Below are 16,499 nucleotides of genomic sequence, written 5' to 3'. Positions count from 1 at the left end.
AGCTTCCCTAGATGGCTCACAAAACCTAGTTTATGAGAACTTCTTAGGACTCAGCTTAATGACAGCTTAAAGGAAATTCACCAAAAGAAATTAAGAATTCAGCTACTAAAAAGAAAGTTTTCTCAAGTACTCGAAGAGAAAAATGCCCTTTCAGTTCAGCTATGTGATACCAATCAGAATCTTTGCAAGAACCAGCAGCACTATAGTAACCTTTATAATCACTGTGCAGTCTTACAGAAGCAAATTCAAGAGCTACAGGCAGGGGCACCAAATATGGATATTGCTCTAGGAGCTCCCCAGGAAATGAATGGATCTCACAGGAAGAGTGAGACTGAAGAAATGAAGGATCCACAATTAAGTTTAACAGAAGCCCAAAAGGAACTGAGCCACACTAAACAGGAGGTGAATGATTTCAAGAAACTTCTGGATGAAGAACGAGACCAAAGAGTGGCTGCTGAGGGCGCCCTCTCCGTGGCTAAGGAGCAGGTCAGACAGTTGGAGCACAGTGAGTGGGACTCTGCCGGGACTCCTCTCATTGGTTCCTGTGACACTCAGAAGCAGGAGGTGTTAATAAACATGCCAGGTGGCCTGACCTGTGGTGGCGCGGTGGATAAAGCGTCGACCTGGAAATGCTGAGGTCGCCGGTTCGAAACCCTGGGCTTGCCTGGTCAAGGCACATATGGGAGTTGATGCTTCCAGCTCCTCCCCCCCTTCTCTCTCTCTGTCTCTCCTTTCTCTCTCTCTCTCTCTCTGTCTCTCCCTCTCCTCTCTAAAATGAATAAATAAATAAAATAATAAAAAATAATAATAAAAAAATAACCATGCCAGGCAACCGTTGTTGAAGGTCATGGAGTGGTGCCGGATGGAAGCGAGTCCTTCTTTCAGTGTGTTATTCCCGGACCTGCATGCGTCTACTGGCAGCCATCTACGTTTTAAATGAGCCATCTGTAAACTTAATTTTCGTCTTTAGAACACTCCTCTGGGAACTTGGAATTTCCTGATCCCCTTTGGTCCTGTGAAGAGAAGCTGAGGAGTGTTATTTAGCCAGAAGGGTGGCTCCAATAAACCTAATCATCTAAGTTCAGTTAAAAAAAAAAAAAAAGCCAACTATCGATCCAGATCTCCTCCTGAATAAAAATCTGCATTTTAACAAGATCCTCAGGTGGCTCCTAGACATAACATATTAATGCTTGAGACACAATGCTCTGGAGCATGCGACCCCCTGAGGCCATTTATCCGGCCTCCACTGCACTTCCCGAAAGAGCACCTCTTTCATTGGTGGTCAGTGAGAGAAGCATAGTTCCCATTGAAACACTGGTCAGTTTGTTGATTTAAATTTACTTGTTCTTTATTTTAAATATTGTATTTGTTCTCGTTTTGTTTTTATACTTTAAGATATGTGCAGTGTGCATAGGGATTTGTTCATAGGTTTTTTTATAGTCTGGCCCTCCAACGGTCTGAGGGACAGTGAACTGGCCCCCTGTGTAAAAAGTTTGGGGACCCCTGCCTTGGAGGTTTTCAGAAAAGACAGGACCTGAGTTATTTTTCATCGTCTTGTGAAGAGGAGAGAAGAAGCTGTACCAGCCGCAAGCGGGAATGTTCTGGGATAAGGAGGAGGAGTTTCTGGGTTTTGGTCCAGCACTAATAACTAACACAGTGTTGACTGCCTATTGTCAGGCTGTGCTAAATGCTTTATAGGAAGTAGCTCATTTAACTTTTTTTTTTTTTTTTAAGATTTTATTTATTCATTTTAGGGGGGAGGGGGAGAGAAGAGGGGAAGAGCTGGAAGTATCAACTCGCATATGTGCCTTGACCAGGCAAGCCCAGGGTTTTGAACCGGCAACCTCAGCATTTCCAGGTTGAAGCTTTATCCACTTCGCCACCACAGGTCAGGCTCATTTAACTCTCTTAAGGTTATTAGGTAAGGTCCATTATTATACTCATTTTCTAGATAAAGGAAACTGAGATCAGGGGTCCGGGGCCCGCTGATGGAGCCGGGCAGACGGGATCAGAGCTGCAATTCTACCATCCGAAGTCACCTACAACACCTCCGCCTACCCCTGAGTGGCAAAGCCGCAGTCCCCGACTCCCCCCGGTGAGCGAAAACGCTCTACCGAAATTGCCGGTGTCCCTGCCGATGCAGCGGAGCCCTACGGACGCCAGAGGGGCGGTGCCCACCCTCCACCGGAAGTCGTAGGTGCATTGTGGGAAGCGTCAGGTTGTTTAGAGCCAAGCAGGAACCGTATTGAGATGATACCTTAAATGAAGAGGACTTGGTTTTAACTTTTACAGGGCTCTAAAATACTTGGAAGCCGTGTGAAGAAAGCTTTGTGCAACTTTTGGCTGGAATCTCAGCGGTTCGTGGCTAAGAGGGCGCGGGCTAACCGGGGTCCGGAGCTAGAAGAGACGTCTCTATGGTCAAGTAAACATAGAGCGGTTCCTCTCTTTCCCACGTGGTAGGACTGCGCAGGAGCAGTAGCCGCCGCATTGGAAAGATGGCGGAGGAAGAGTGAGTATTTGGGGGTTTGAATGTCTGGATCGGCTCCTTGAGCATCTGGTGCCATCCACTGTGTTTATCTTTCGGTGGAGGAAAATAAGGATACTGTGGATTGGAAGGAGAGACTAGAAAAAGTTCCAGATTACAGATGGTGGGGCGGGCGGAGGGGCCTGTCAAGTTCGGGCTAGATGGAGAGGCGAGCATTGATTTCCAGGCTGCTGGCTGGAGTGTCGGAGTTGGGGTTCACCCAGCCTGTTTTAGATATTCCCGCTGCAGATGGGTCTGCACCCGCCCCCACCCCACAGGGTTTTCCTAGGATAGGATGTCATCGCTGCTAGTGTCTAGAAAAGGCATATCGGTAAAAGCTCCATTGACATTACGAGGAACGGGCTAAACGGTTCATGATATTTGGGGTGGGGGGTGTCACGATTTTTTAAGGCCTTGGGCCCGAGGGCGTCCACTTTGAGGACTGCAGTCCGAAACCACAGGTTTCAGGGGAGTCTCACTTCCTTAGGAATTGGAAGACAGTAGTGTTTCCCAGATAGGCTATTATGGTTTGGAAATCCATTGAAGATTCCTTTTTCTAAACGTTGTCTATTTCTGTATCAGGCCAAGAAAAAAGATCCCTTTGGTTCCAGAAAATCTCCTGAAAAGGAGGAAGGCTTATCAGGCCCTCAAAGCCACCCAAGCAAAACAGGCACTTTTGGACAAGAAGGAGGTAACGGTGGTGAACCGGGAGGATGGAAATATAGTTTGTGTTTGGTGATTTTTTTCCCCACGAGTTGAATTACTTTTGGTTCCTCCCACCCCCAATCAGTTCGATTGTACCAGGTGTATGGTTCATGTCTTCGTTTAGCAAGTATTTATCGAGCATTTTCTGCAGGCAAAATACTGGAGTAGTTTGTTAAGGAAAACATAGGGTGGAGTTTGTACCGTCTGGGTTCAGAAGATGTCCTTGTGTCCCAGGAAGAAAACATGTTTTTTTAAATGTGACAATTTTGCTATTTGCTAAATGTTTCTGGATAAATATACACATGTTTTGGAGGTAGGGGCAAAAACAAACTCGTGCTTGTTTTATACTTTATGACGCTTGAGTGTTAGGTTCCATAAACGCTTGTTGGTAGTAAACATTATTAACATGTGAACGAATTTGTTTATTCATTAGGGACTTTTCCCATTAGTTCCCATGTTTTCTCAACTACACCTTTACTTAGTTATCTCATTTTTTTTTTAATTTAAGAATAAAGGAGTGAAGGGATTAAGCAAAGAACAAACTGATAGACACAGACAGCAGTGTGGGATTGCAGAAGGGAAAGGGTGTGGAGGATGTAGGGGTGGGTAGAGGGGTTAGATGGTGATGGGGGGAGACTTGACTTGGGGTGGTGAACACACAGTGCGGTATATGGATGATGTAGAGTTCTGCACCTTAAACCTGTATAATTTTATTAACCAATATCGCCCCAATAAATTTACTTTAAAAATTTTAGAGGGGGGAGAATAAGGGAGTTTGCTCCCCTTGCAGAACATGGGGGGGGGGAGGAATAAGCTCTTCATTAGTGGTGGCTTGGGGATGACTGTTGAAGATGACTGAGACACTAAGTGGTGAAGGTCTGCCCTCTCCGTAGCGGAGGAAAGGAAAGGATCTTAGGTTCAAGCGGCTGGAGTGGTTCCTACACGACGCTTGGCGGCAACAGCGTGACAAGGTGCGCCTCAGAAGACTAGAAGTGAAACCTCATGGTTTGGAAGTGCCAGATAAACACTCCTTGGCCTTTGTTGTACGCATCCAAAGGTAGGTAACTGGCCAAATATCTGAGGCTGGGGCAAACGCCTGATTCAGCTTTAGACCCCTCTCTAGGTAGATGGGGTGATAGGCCTTCTTCACTGAGCCAAGTTGTGTCAGCAATTCAGGGTTGAGTGCGGGCATAGGTTTTGTCTTCAAGGTTAAGGAGACTGATCTTAGGCAGATAAACATGAAAATATACTAAGTGCTGTCAGGGTCAAGTGCTGGATCGGTGGGGTGGGTGGGGCAGTGTGTGTGCTGATTAAGGACACTGTTCTGAAGCAGGAACTTGAAGCTGGGGCTGTCAGGTAAGAGGTTCACCCGTGTGTAGGGAAGGTCTTTCCAGCATAGATGCCGAAAGTCCTGAAGTGGGAGGATCAGGCTTCTTTCTAGGAACCGAACTAGGATCTAGTCTAGTGAATGGAGCGTCTTCAGTGCTGGGAAGAGTGAAATGAAAAGCCTTTTACACATGTAGTGGTTTTTCCTTACCCGTTCTACCTGCGCATGCGCTCTGACTCTTCCTGTTTCTACTACCCAGTCATCCAAACCAGAAACTGGTGGGGTTTAAGTAGTATCTTGGAGCCCTCCTTATTAGCCCTCCTACCACCGTCGAGAGTCTCTTCCCTGGCCCATTACTTTAGCTTTCTGGCTTGGTTTCCACATTGCTCGTTTCACACTCTCAGCTCTGTCCTCTGTGCCAAAAAAAAATATCTGATCTTGTCTTCTTTACTTAAAATTTTCCAAAGCTTTTATTGTCCACAGAAGCAAGTCCAGCTTCTTTGGCTTGACATACATAGCCCCACACACACACACACAGACGCACCACAAATTCAGGGACCACCTCGGGCATTGCTCCACATCTGCTTACGTGGCCGCCTCCCGCTCAGCTGAACTCTGTAAGGCAGAGTCTGTGTCTTACTCTCCGGATGTCCAGTAGCAGCACCCATTTCATAGGTGCTTTCTGGGCTGACGTCCATGGAATCGAGCCTCCTGTTCTCTGCTGTGTATTTCAGGATTAACGGAGTGAGTTCAATGGTACGGAGGACCATTGCAGGGCTTCGCCTGAAGAAGATTTTCAGTGGTGTCTTTTTCAGAGTCACCCCCCAAACCATAAAAACGCTGCGTGTAGTGGAACCTTATGTGACCTGGGGGTGAGTAAGGCTTCTGTGAATTCACATTGGATTGTATTTGAGCACGTTGAAATCATTAGGATGCACAGGGTACTGTTTTCCACGGCTCTTGTTGCTATATGGAAAATACATTTTGCTGTGACCACAGTCACCAGAAACCAGTGGCCAGCCTTAAGAACCTTGGAATATGGGGCAGGTAGAGCAAGAGATGCCAGCGCTGCTGGTTACATGCCACGAGCAGTGCCAGGGCGAGTTCGTTACCTTGTAGGCTGAGGCTGAGTGAGGTGCGGAGAGCGGAGACTAATTCTTGGAGTCAAAGCAGAGCTAGAAGGCTTGTTTGGGAAAGAATAGTATTCCTTGAGACATTAAAACCCAGCAAAGGCTTGGATTTCATTTCAGATTCTTGTACCATCGTGAGTGGAGTGTCACTTGAGAGTGAAGTTCTAGACTGTAAACCAGGACGTGCTTTAATTTCTAATGACATAGTCAGTGCCACTCTGGGTTTCGACCCCCTTCTTCACGGTGCACTCCCTGCACCCGGCTGGGCTCTTGCTGTAGGAAGACACTGTGTGCTGAGGGGCAGGTGGTTGGGAGCATGTCCACAGCCAGGCAGCAGATTGAGTGGCGGTGTCGTGCAGTGTGCCAGGGGTAGCTAAGGCTGGACTGCATTCTGCCCACACAGATTTCCGAATCTGAAGTCTGTCCGGGAGCTCATCTTGAAACGTGGACAGGCCAAGGTCAAGAGGAAAGTCATCCCTTTGACTGATAACACAGTGATTGAGGAGCACCTGGGTGAGTGTTGCATCCTAGGGACTTTGGCAGAAAGCAAGGATCTTGGGTGGTCCTGTAGTGGGAGCCAGGTTGTATTTTTCTTGAGGTCCCAAGAACCTGCCAGAGTGCCCCGCTCTGGCACAGGTAAGCCTCTCGGTATATGCTGGGGAAATGTTGAAGCAAGCAAACTGTCCTGGTGTTTCCTAGGGAAGTTTGGTGTCATTTGCTTGGAAGACCTCATTCATGAAATTGCCTTCCCCGGGAAGAATTTCCAGGCGATCTCGGAGTTCCTGTGCCCTTTCCATCTCTCAGTGGCCCGGCACGCTACCAAGAACAGAGTAGGCTTCCTCAAGGAGGTGGGCTCACCTGGCTACCGGGGTGAGCGCATCAATCAGCTCATCCGGCAGCTGAACTAGACCCAGGTGAGCCGAGCTGCAGACTGCCCTTGGACTGACTTTATGGGCTGTGCCTTGTAACTTAAAAATTCTTTTTGCATTTACCAGTGCAAGGAACTTTGCCATTGAGGGGAGGAGAGGAGGCTGGTATTTACAAGTCCAATGAATGGGTTAAGACATTGGGCTGTGTGTATCCCAAGAGTTAACAGGCTAGAAAATGTTGAACAACAACAAAATCTATATTCATATGGTGAGAGAATAATATTAAAAACTAATTTTAAGCCTTGGCCGGTTAGCTCAGTGGTAGAGCGTCGGCCTGGCATGCAGGAGTCCCGGTTCAATTCCCAGCCAGGGCACACAAGAGAAGTGCCCATCTGCTTCTCCACCCCTCCCCCTCTCCTTCCTCTCTCTCTCTCTCTCTCTCTCTCTCTCTCTCTCTCTCTCTCTCTTTCTTCCCCTCCTGCAGCCAAGGCTCCATTGGAGCAAATATGGCCCGGGTGCTGAGGATGGCTCTATGGCCTCCACCTCAGGCGCTAGAATGGCTCTGGTTGCAACAGAGCAGCACCCCAGATGGGCAGAGTATCGCCCCCTAGTGGGCATGCCAGGTGGATCCCAGTCGGGCGCATGCAGGAGTCTGTCTTGACTGCCTCCCTGTTTCCAACTTCAGAAAAATACAAAAAAACAAACAAACAAAAAAAACTAATTTAAAAAAGAATTTGAAGATTTAAAGCAGTGGTAGTCAATCTGGTCGCTACCGCTCACTAGTGGGTGTTCCAGCTTTCATGGTGGGCGGTAGCGGAGCAACCAAAGTATAAATAAAAAGATAAATTTAACTATAGTACATTCTTATAAAGATTTATTAAAACTTAGCAAAAATTCGACATCAAGTACTTGGTAAATAATTATTATTATATGCTTTAACTTGCTGTAACTCTGCTTTATACATTTTATAAAGTAAAGTGACTTCCCTACTTTATAAATCACCGTTACTGTGGAACCAGTGGGCGGTTAGAAAATGTTACTACTAACAGAGATACAAAAGTGGGCGGTAGGTATAAAAAGGTTGACTACCCCTGATTTAAACAAACTATTTTTTTGAAGAAATTTAACTCTCTGAAATTGCTCTTATTGTTAATACTCCTAGGTGCCAAGTCACAGTTAATTTGTACTAATGAAATTGTGTTTTTCTTCCTCCCAGAGTACCTGAAAGCACAGTGTATTGGAAGCTTGAGTTTCTGGTTTTTGAAATTCGTATCTTCAGAGAAGATTCTATTCTGCTGTACCTTCAGAAACTGGAGGGGAGGGTCGGGGAGAAGATGGTGTTCCTGGCAGTCACCTCTCACAGCCCAGCTCCAGAGGAAAAGTCGAGTGTGTTCCCGCTTTGGCCACTGCTGCCACCTCTGAAATTGGCAAGGACTCATGCCACGGAGAAGGGTCCTGCTTCGTCACAGCTTCTATCCAGAGTTGAATGTTGAAGAGATACCCAAGAATGAACGCAGGATGGCAGTGAAACAAGCCCAGAGGCATACTTGATTCTGGGGGCTCCTTGGGCTTTGTTTTGGAAAGATCTTGAAATACACTTGGAAGAGCACAAAAGCAGTGCTCAGTTGTCTCTGTTGTGAGTCCACGTTCTCGGTGACAGCTTTGCAAGCTGTCAGGCTTGGCTGGCCCTAGATACCTGGTGGCTTCCTCACCCTAGCTCAGGATTTTAACCTGTTCTTGGATCTGTGAGAAGAGAACCATTTCCCAGGAAAGCATGTGTACACTCCAGTGTTTGCTTGGAAGTTTAGGGTGTTCGTAGACTCTGAACTTAGAGACACACACTTCACGTGAGAAAGAGTTGCACTCTCAGGATAGGTTGCCTTGCTAATCTGGTTCCATGTCCTGTGGAAGACCCAAGCGTACCATGATAGCGTTTTCCCTTCAAGCTAATGGGTGTTTCCTAGCCAGAACACAGTGGGGCATGACCAGGCGGTGGCTCAGTGGATAGAATGTCCACCTGGGACTCTGAGGACCCACGTTTGAAACCCTGAGGTAGCCAGCTTGAGTGTGGGATCATAGATATGACTCCATGGTCACTGGCTTGAGCCCAAAGCTCAGCTGGAGTACCCTGGTCACAGCATGTGTGAGAAAGCTCAACAACTAAGGTCCCGCAACTACTGAGTTGATGCTTCTCATCTCTCTCCCTTTCTGATTCTACTAAATAAACAAAAGAACCCAGTGGAGGAGTGAGCCCTTGTACTATCTTTAACCCAGGGAAGTGCTTGCCATTTATTTCCACTGGTCTTCAGGATGAAATTTTTTGGTTTCCCTGATCAGTCCTCTGCTTAAAAAGACCAGAATAGAAAGAATGGACCGTTTCTTGGTTTGGCATGGATGAAATTGGTACTGTTTGTACTTTTAGGCCCAAGCAAGCTTAGTTTGTTAGACCTTTCCTTGCATGTTCAAGACTCCAGGCTCCTCCAGTATTGCTCTCTATCCTGCGGGTAATGATGTAGTAGTCTGGCCCTGAGACTCCTGGGACAGTACACTCAAAAGGGGGTCTAATCCTGCTTCTGTTAGCATCAGTGTCCACCCCTAAGTGAGTCTTCTCTGTTCCTGTCACTTGCCTCAATCTGCTAAACTTTGTGAGGGTGTGCCAGGCCCAGGTTAAGACTTGAAGACATGCTTGGTCAGCCACTGTATTGCCTGGCTTCCTAAGACGGCTCTGCTGCAGTTTTGGCTCGTGGGGCCCTCAAACACTGCTGTGAGACTGAGTTGGTAGTATAACAGTGCCTTAAAATGTGCCAGGTTTTGAGGTAATTAATTAGGTTTATTGGCTCGGGAGTTAACATGCCAGGAATAGGTGTACTCTTACATTATAAAGCATTGTGAAATGAGATTACTTTAAAGTGATGTATCCAAAAGTCATGAGAAGAGTGATTGTTTAGGAATCCAGGGTTTTTATGCTAGGTGTGATATAAATACAGGAATAATGATTACACTCTTGCCTGTAAAATGGAATAATTTAGAGCAGCAGTTCTCAACCTGTGGGTCGCGACCTCGGCAGGGGTCGCGACCTCAGCAGGGGTCCAACGACCCACAGGTTGAGAACCACTGATTTAGAGAGAAACATCAATTTGTTACTCTACTTGCTTATGTGTTCCTTAGTTGATTCTTACATGTGCCCTGACCAGGATTGAATCAGCAACCTTGGACTGACCACACCATGCTCCAGCCGAGCTACAGGCCCAAGGCTTATTAGACCTTTCACTAAATGGAGAATGACTGTCTAAAATCAGAATGCCACTTGAATCCCAGATTCACTTCCACAACTACCAGAATAACTGAAGCAGGAGATGAACACATTCTCAACATTTCTAAGTCATTCCTACCCAAGCCTGGTAGCTCAGTTACTTAAAGCAGTGGTCCCCAACTCCCGGGCCAGGGACCGGCACCAGTCCACAGAGAAAGAAGAAATTACATTATTTCTGTTTTATTTATATTTAAGTCTGAACAATATTTCATTTTTAAAAAATGACCAGATTCCCTCTGTTACATCCAAGACTCACTGTTGATGCTTGTCTCGTAAGTTCGACAATTATATTTAAAAATACCAGTTTTTGTGACGGTCGCATAATTTTATTTTGTGCATTTACCCATCCTACCCTAAAGGCCGGTCCGTGAAAATATTTTCTGACATTAAACCGGTCCATGGCCCAAAAAAGGTTGGGGACCACTGACTTAAAGCATTCTCTCCGTGCACCAAGGTTGTGGGTTTGATCCCAACTCAGGGCACATAGGGGAGTCAGGGAATGCATAAGCAAGTGGAACAACAAATCAGTCTCCAAAATCGATTTTAAAAGTTCTTCCCAGGTCTCGGCCAGTTTGCTCAATGGTAGAGCATCAGTCTGGTGTGTGTGGATGTCCCAAGTTCAACTTCTGGTCAGGGCACACAGGAGAAGTGACCCTCCCCCAGCTCTCCCAGTTCTCTCTTCTACAGCCATGGCTCAGTTCGAGTGCAGTGCCTGGGCACTGAGGATGGCTCCGTGGCCCCTGCCTCAGGCACTAAAAGTAGCTCAGTTGCTAGCATGGCCCCAGACAGGGATTGTCAGGTGGATGTCTCGTTGCATTTTTTTTTTTTCATTTATCTTTAGAAAAGGTAATGTGGTGACGACCAACAAGTACATAGGTTTCAGGTACACATTTTTTTTTTTTTAATCAAGACACAGAGAGGGATAGATAGGGACAGAGACAGGAATGGAGAGATGAGAAGCATTAATCATCAGTTTTCCATTGCGACACCTTAGTTGTTCATTGATTGCTTTCTCATATGTGCTTTGGGGGGGGGGGGGCGCTACAGCAGACCGAGAAACCCCGAGCTAGCGACCTTGGATCCAAGCTGGTGAGCTTTGCTCAAACCAGATGAGTCCCCATTCAAGCTGGCCACCTTAGGGTCTCGAACCTGGGTCCTCCGCATCCCAGGGCGATGCTCTGTCCACTGCGCCACCCCCTAGTTCAGGCTCAGGTACACATTTCTATAGCATTTGAACTGTTTACTGTGTTGTATGCCCATCACCCAAAGTCAAATTGTTTTCCATGGCCATGTATGTTTCTCTTTAGTCCCCTCCTCCACAAGTTGCACTTTTATTATTATTATTTTTTTGTATTTTTCCGAAGTTGGAAACGGGGAGGCAGTCAGACAGACTCCCACATGCGCCCAACCGGGATCCACCAGCATGCCCACCAGGGGGCGATGCTCTGCCGCAATCAGAGCCATTCTAGCGCCTGAGGCAGAGGCCACAGAGCCATCCTCAGCGCCCAGGCAAACTTTGCTCCAATGGAGCCTTGGCTGCGGGAGAGGAAGAGAGACAGAGAGGAAGGAGAGGGGGAGGGGTGGAGAAGCAGATGGGCTCTTCTCCTGTGTGCCCTGGCTGGGAATTGAACCCTGGACTCCCGCACGCCAGGCCGACGCTCTACCGCTGAGCCAACGGGCCCACAAGTTGCACTTTAAAATGAAAACACATCTATGGATCCTAGATAGTATGAGATTTGTTTCAATTACATTTAAAGACTAACAGGATTTTATAAGTTTTTAATGAGTATCACGGTATTTCACGGACCAAAACAACCCGGTGGTGCTCCCAGGAGGCTTAAGTCCAATTGAGACAGGACAAAAGGTCACTGCCCAGTTTTCAGTCCCAGTTCATGCGGGGCAGTCACGCCCTCCAAATCTCACTCAGCTGTAGGGACCTCGAGCCTCAGGAGCCCACCACGTGCCACTCAGGACGGCGCAGTCATTGCGTCCGCGGAGCCGGACTCCTCCAGGGGCTTCCTCTCTCCATACCCGACCGGCGGCGGCGCAGGGGCCTGGGTCGAGCCCCGGGCCTCCCAGGGCTTGGGCTTCCGCGGGAGCTGGGACGCCGTGGGTTCGCCATGCGTGGCCGCAATATGGCGCCTTTCCAGGCCCGGGAGCTCCCGGCCCTGCTGGACCAGCTGCAGGAGCTGCGCCAGGGTCACCGTGGTCGAGGCCGACTCCACGGGCGGGGGAGCTCCGCCGGACCAGCCGGGACCACCGGACTGGGCCATGTCCGAAAGCGCAGCTGACGGGCGTTTGGGAGGCAAGCGTTTCCGGGAAGTGTGGGTGCAACTACCATCGGAGGGGCCGCAGACCGTACCACGCCGGCCCAGAAGGGGGAGCAAACGAGAACCATGACCAGCTCTGAGCAGAAACGCTTGACACACACATACACAAAAGAATCCACTCTAGAGCCCCCAATGTGGGAGGCTTCAGGGTAGTCAACCTTTTTATACCTACCGCCCACTTTTGTATCTGTTAGTAGTAACATTTTCTAACCGCCCACCGGTTCCACAGTAATGCTGATTTATAAAGTAGGGAAAGTAACTTTACTTTATAAAATTTATAAAGCAGTTACAGCAAGTTAAAGCATATAATAATAATTATTTACCAAGTACTTTATGTCGGATTTTCACTAAGTTTGGCAGAATAAATCTTTATAAAACAACTTACTATCTTTTTATTTATACTTTGGTTGCTCTGCTACCGCCCACCATGAAAGCTGGAACGCCCACTAGTGGGTGGTAGGGACCAGGTTGACTACCACTGGTAGAGGAAACCGGAAGGCTTGCACGGAACTGAACGTGCTGCGGACACTATGATGCAGGCAGAAAGACCCACGTACCTACTTTAGGAGACACAGAAGTGTGCACGTGCAGGGACACACGCCTAGACACATGGCAGGGGATTATCTCCGTTCTGTGCTCCACAGCACCCCACAGGAAGTAACAGTGGAGCTGTCTCCAGGGGCCTCAGGAGAACTGGGAGTAAGTGACATCACTGCAGAGCCTGGCCACTCCTTTTCCACTTCCTGCCATCAAGGCTCCCCCGGTTTTCCAGGCCAGGTATGCTACAGTCTCTCTGGCTGCTTGGAAAGTCAGTGCAATAATTACTAAATTTCTTTTTTTTCTTCTTTTTCTTTTTAATTATAGAGAGGGAGAGGGAAAGGGAGAAAGAATGAAAACTATCATGCCTGACAGGTGGTGGCACAGTAGATAGAGCATATAGACCTGAGACAAGAGGTCCCAGGTTCAAAAGCTGTCACCAGCTTGAATGTAGGGGTCGCCAGCTTGAGTGTGGGATCATCAACATGATCCCAAGGTTTATGGCTTGAGCCTCCCCCCACACCCTCCCTTTTTTTTGTGCAAGAGAAAGAGACAGACAGGAAGGGAGAGAGATGAGAAGCATCAACTCATAGTTGTGGCACCTTAGTTGTTCATTGATTGCTTTCTCATGTGCCTGGACTGGGGTACTCCAGCTGAGCCAGTTGACCTCTTGCTCAAGCCAGTGCCTTGGGCTCAAGCTAGCGACCATGGGGTCATGTCTATGATCCCATGTGTAAGGTATTTTTCCCCGCCGAGGAAGAAGGAAGGGGCGTAGCCACAAAGTGTAGATAAGCAAAAGCTTTATTTAGTACAGAGCTCTTCTCGGACAATGTTCTCTGGTCCTGGGGACAGAGACCAGAGAAGTCACATGGGGTGATCCGTGTGGGTGATATTTAGAGGGTCTTGTCTAGGGTGGTCGAGTTGACATGACATGGCATAATCTCATTGGCTGACAGATGGTTGCTCTTTTCCCAAGTTTCTTTTGGCAAGCATGGTTGTGGGCGGTTCTAGCCAAAGTTCCCGGGTCTGGTTTCTCATGTGACCTTCCCCATTGTCCACCGACCTTACATTCTGACCTTTTGTGTTAAATAGAGGCGCCGCTATTCGTCTGGCTACTTCTAGCTGGTTAGGGGCGTCGTGGGGAGAGGAGACTGGAAGGTAGTGGCTTTGAGTGGAGCTGGGAGGAACATGTTTGACCATGATTTGAGAAACTTTGCGGATGTGATTCTGTAAGAATTTAAAAACAGAGGAGTGCCCTGGCCGGTTGGCTCAGCGGTAGAGCGTCGGCCTAGCGTGCAGAGGACCCGGGTTCGATTCCCGGCCAGGGCACACAGGAGAAGCGCCCATTTGCTTCTCCACCCCTCCGCCGCGCTTTCCTCTCTGTCTCTCTCTTCCCCTCCCGCAGCCAAGGCTCCATTGGAGCAAAGCTGGCCCGGGCACTGGGGATGGCTCTGTGGCCTCTGCCTCAGGCGCTAGAGTGGCTCTGGTCGCAACATGGCGACGCCCAGGATGGGCAGAGCATCACCCCCTGGTGGGCAGAGCGTCGCCCCATGGTGGGCAGAGCATCGCCCCCTGGTGGGCAGAGCGTCGCCCCTGGTGGGCGTGCCGGGTGGATCCCGGTCAGGCGCATGCGGGAGTCTGTCTGACTGTCTCTCCCTGTTTCCAGCTTCAGAAAAATGAAAAAAAAAAACAACAAAAAAAAAAACAGAGGAGCAAATATGACTTATACGCTGATAATTAGAAGAAGATAATTAGGGGCAGCCCACGTGAGGATGGGTGGCTGCCATTAGGAGTTAAGCAGGTTGTAGGAAGAGAGATTCTTGCTCAGTTTCTCTCACAGACGGTTGAGGAGATTGAAGATTCTTCCATCAGGCCAGTCTTACTGAACAGTATTGCTTCCTGCTTCAGCTCACTCTGGTGGCAGGTTCCTGGTGGGAGGGACAGGAGCAACAGGAGGGTCTGCAGGGTCCAACCTTTTGGTGAGCCGGAGATGGGTAGGGCCCAGTGGTTTTGACTGCCAGCAGTCCTGCATGGGGGCAAGCTTGAGGTAAAACTGCATCTCAGAAGTGGCGTATGGAGGGGAAAGGAAGGGGCCCCATCCACTCCCATAACCGAGACCTGTGAGAGAACTAGAGGTCCAGAGTGTGATGGCAAAACAGAGAAAGTAGTCCCCGTGTCCACAAGAAATGAGATGGACTTACCCATTCCTACAACATTACCCTGGGGTTTGGTGAGGATGATGTGGGTCTCCGAGTCCAGGCCACATCAGTCGTCCATGAGGTCTAGGAGTTCGAGTGGTGGGCCGCCTGGCTGGCTTGGCCTCCCATTTGGGTGGCTTGTCCTCCACGTAGAGGCGCTGAGGAAAAGCCTGCTGCCCAAAAGGGGCAATCGATCTACCAGTGATCCGGCTGCTTGCAGTCAAGGCAGGAGCACTGTTGGGACCAGTGACCTTCCTTGTCACATTTAAAGCAAGCTCCTGGTGGGGATCCTCTTTGCAGCCCGGACTTCGGTTGGGCACCTCCTGTGCCTTGCCCCTGTTGCTCTGCCAGCCTCAGGGCTGCCACAAGAGCCTGGATTTGGAGAATTACCTTCTGCTGCAAGTGGGCCTGGCGAACAGCCTCGGCCTTTTTCTACTAGTCGTAACTATTAAAAACTTTAAATGCTGTGTTCACCAGGTCTTGGATAGGGGTTTAGGGGTTGAGAATAAGAGGAGGGGGGCTTCTGGGGAGCCCAGCACCCAGATCCGGCCAGAAACGCTGGAGCCAGAGGCAGACAGGGCCAGGCCTTCCTGCAAGAAGATCAGGTTGGACAGTGGGGTCAGGAGAACTGCAAACCGGTGTAAGGGCCAATGGCTAGTGGACGGTGACCTGATGGAAGAGGTGCTTAAGAACATAGTGGAGAAGGGAGGGGCCCCTGGCCAGCAGGGGAGGAGAAATAGATACTGGTATTTGCAGGTGAATGAGAAACAGGATCCAGTGAAGGAAGGGGAGGAGTCTCTTGGAGGGAAGAGACCTGAGCGGAAGAGGTCCGCAGAGGGACCAGAGAGGGGTCCTGAGAGAGGGGCACCCCCCGGGGGTCAGGCAAGAGGGGGAGAGAGGTGGGGGTCGGGCAAAGGAGGAAAGATCAGGAGTGGAGGGTTTAGGTGAGGTTTCTCTGGGCAAAAGAAAGGGCCTGCACGTAGAACAGGCAGCACAGAGATTAGAACAGGAGCTTGAATAACTAGAAGCCCAGAATGTAAGGGATCTCCAACCAGCTTCCCAGTTATTTTGGTGATAGTTAAATTGGTGAGGGTGTTAAAACCAAAAGTCCCTTCAGAAGGCCACCTGGTTCGATTATCCAGTGGGTTCTGTGGCCTGGCCACAGCAGAGAAGAACAGTTTCCTCTTCTTTAGGGAGGGAGAGATTCTGAATAAGGCAACTCCAGGAGTGTTTTTGGATCAGGTTTAGATTCCTGTGCCCCCACGGCCGCCCTCAGTCCTCGGAGTGGTCAGAGATGAGCATTGGTGTCCTGCAACTCAAGCTCTGGCCACCGTATGGTTAAGTAAAGTGGATGTGCCTGGGACGTCTCCACGGGCACACACACACTCGGAACGGAAAAGAGGTCCCTGACGCAGCTGTGGTTTTGGACAGGGAGTCTTGGCATAAGGAACTGAGGGGAGGCTGGAGGCAGGGAACTTACCGCACCGTGTCCTGAAGTGGGTGGAAAGTCGGAAGTCCTGGTTATTCCTCAGAAGGGAAGGGGAGCAGAGCGGTCCTTGTGGACTT

At 49.0% G+C, this 16,499-nt stretch overlaps 2 protein-coding genes across 2 annotated transcripts; one reads left to right on the top strand and one right to left on the bottom strand.

The window, feature by feature from the left end:
- The first annotated feature begins 2,223 nt into the window (after positions 1 to 2,223).
- RPL7L1 (ribosomal protein L7 like 1) lies at positions 2,224 to 8,172 on the top strand. The gene is made up of 7 exons (XM_066359387.1): positions 2,224 to 2,509; positions 3,107 to 3,215; positions 4,123 to 4,286; positions 5,291 to 5,428; positions 6,090 to 6,199; positions 6,386 to 6,600; positions 7,772 to 8,172. Exons 1-6 carry the CDS (start codon positions 2,496 to 2,498, stop codon positions 6,592 to 6,594), a joined length of 744 nt encoding a protein of 247 aa, XP_066215484.1. The 5' UTR covers positions 2,224 to 2,495; the 3' UTR covers positions 6,595 to 6,600; positions 7,772 to 8,172.
- A 3,459-nt stretch (positions 8,173 to 11,631) lies between these two features.
- C1H6orf226 (chromosome 1 C6orf226 homolog) lies at positions 11,632 to 12,189 on the bottom strand. The gene has a single exon (XM_066361410.1). The coding sequence runs from the start codon at positions 12,139 to 12,141 to the stop codon at positions 11,836 to 11,838; it is 306 nt and encodes a 101-aa protein (XP_066217507.1). The 5' UTR covers positions 12,142 to 12,189; the 3' UTR covers positions 11,632 to 11,835.
- Positions 12,190 to 16,499: the final 4,310 nt, after the last annotated feature.

This window comes from Saccopteryx leptura, chromosome 1, assembly GCF_036850995.1.
Source record: "Saccopteryx leptura isolate mSacLep1 chromosome 1, mSacLep1_pri_phased_curated, whole genome shotgun sequence".
NCBI lineage: Eukaryota > Metazoa > Chordata > Mammalia > Chiroptera > Emballonuridae > Saccopteryx > Saccopteryx leptura.
The sequence above is the reverse complement of the archived record's forward strand: the minus strand, read 5'-3'. Positions and strand labels throughout refer to the sequence as shown.

Coding starts and splice junctions, on each gene's coding strand:
- RPL7L1 (XM_066359387.1), top strand. Junction 3,216..4,122: donor CACTTTTGGACAAGAAGGAG/GTAACGGTGGTG, acceptor CCCTCTCCGTAG/CGGAGGAAAGGAAAGGATCT. Junction 6,200..6,385: donor AGTGATTGAGGAGCACCTGG/GTGAGTGTTGCA, acceptor GGTGTTTCCTAG/GGAAGTTTGGTGTCATTTGC.
- C1H6orf226 (XM_066361410.1), bottom strand. CDS start 12,141: ATGGCCCAGTCCGGTGGTCCCGGCTGGTCCGGCGGAGCTCCCCCGCCC.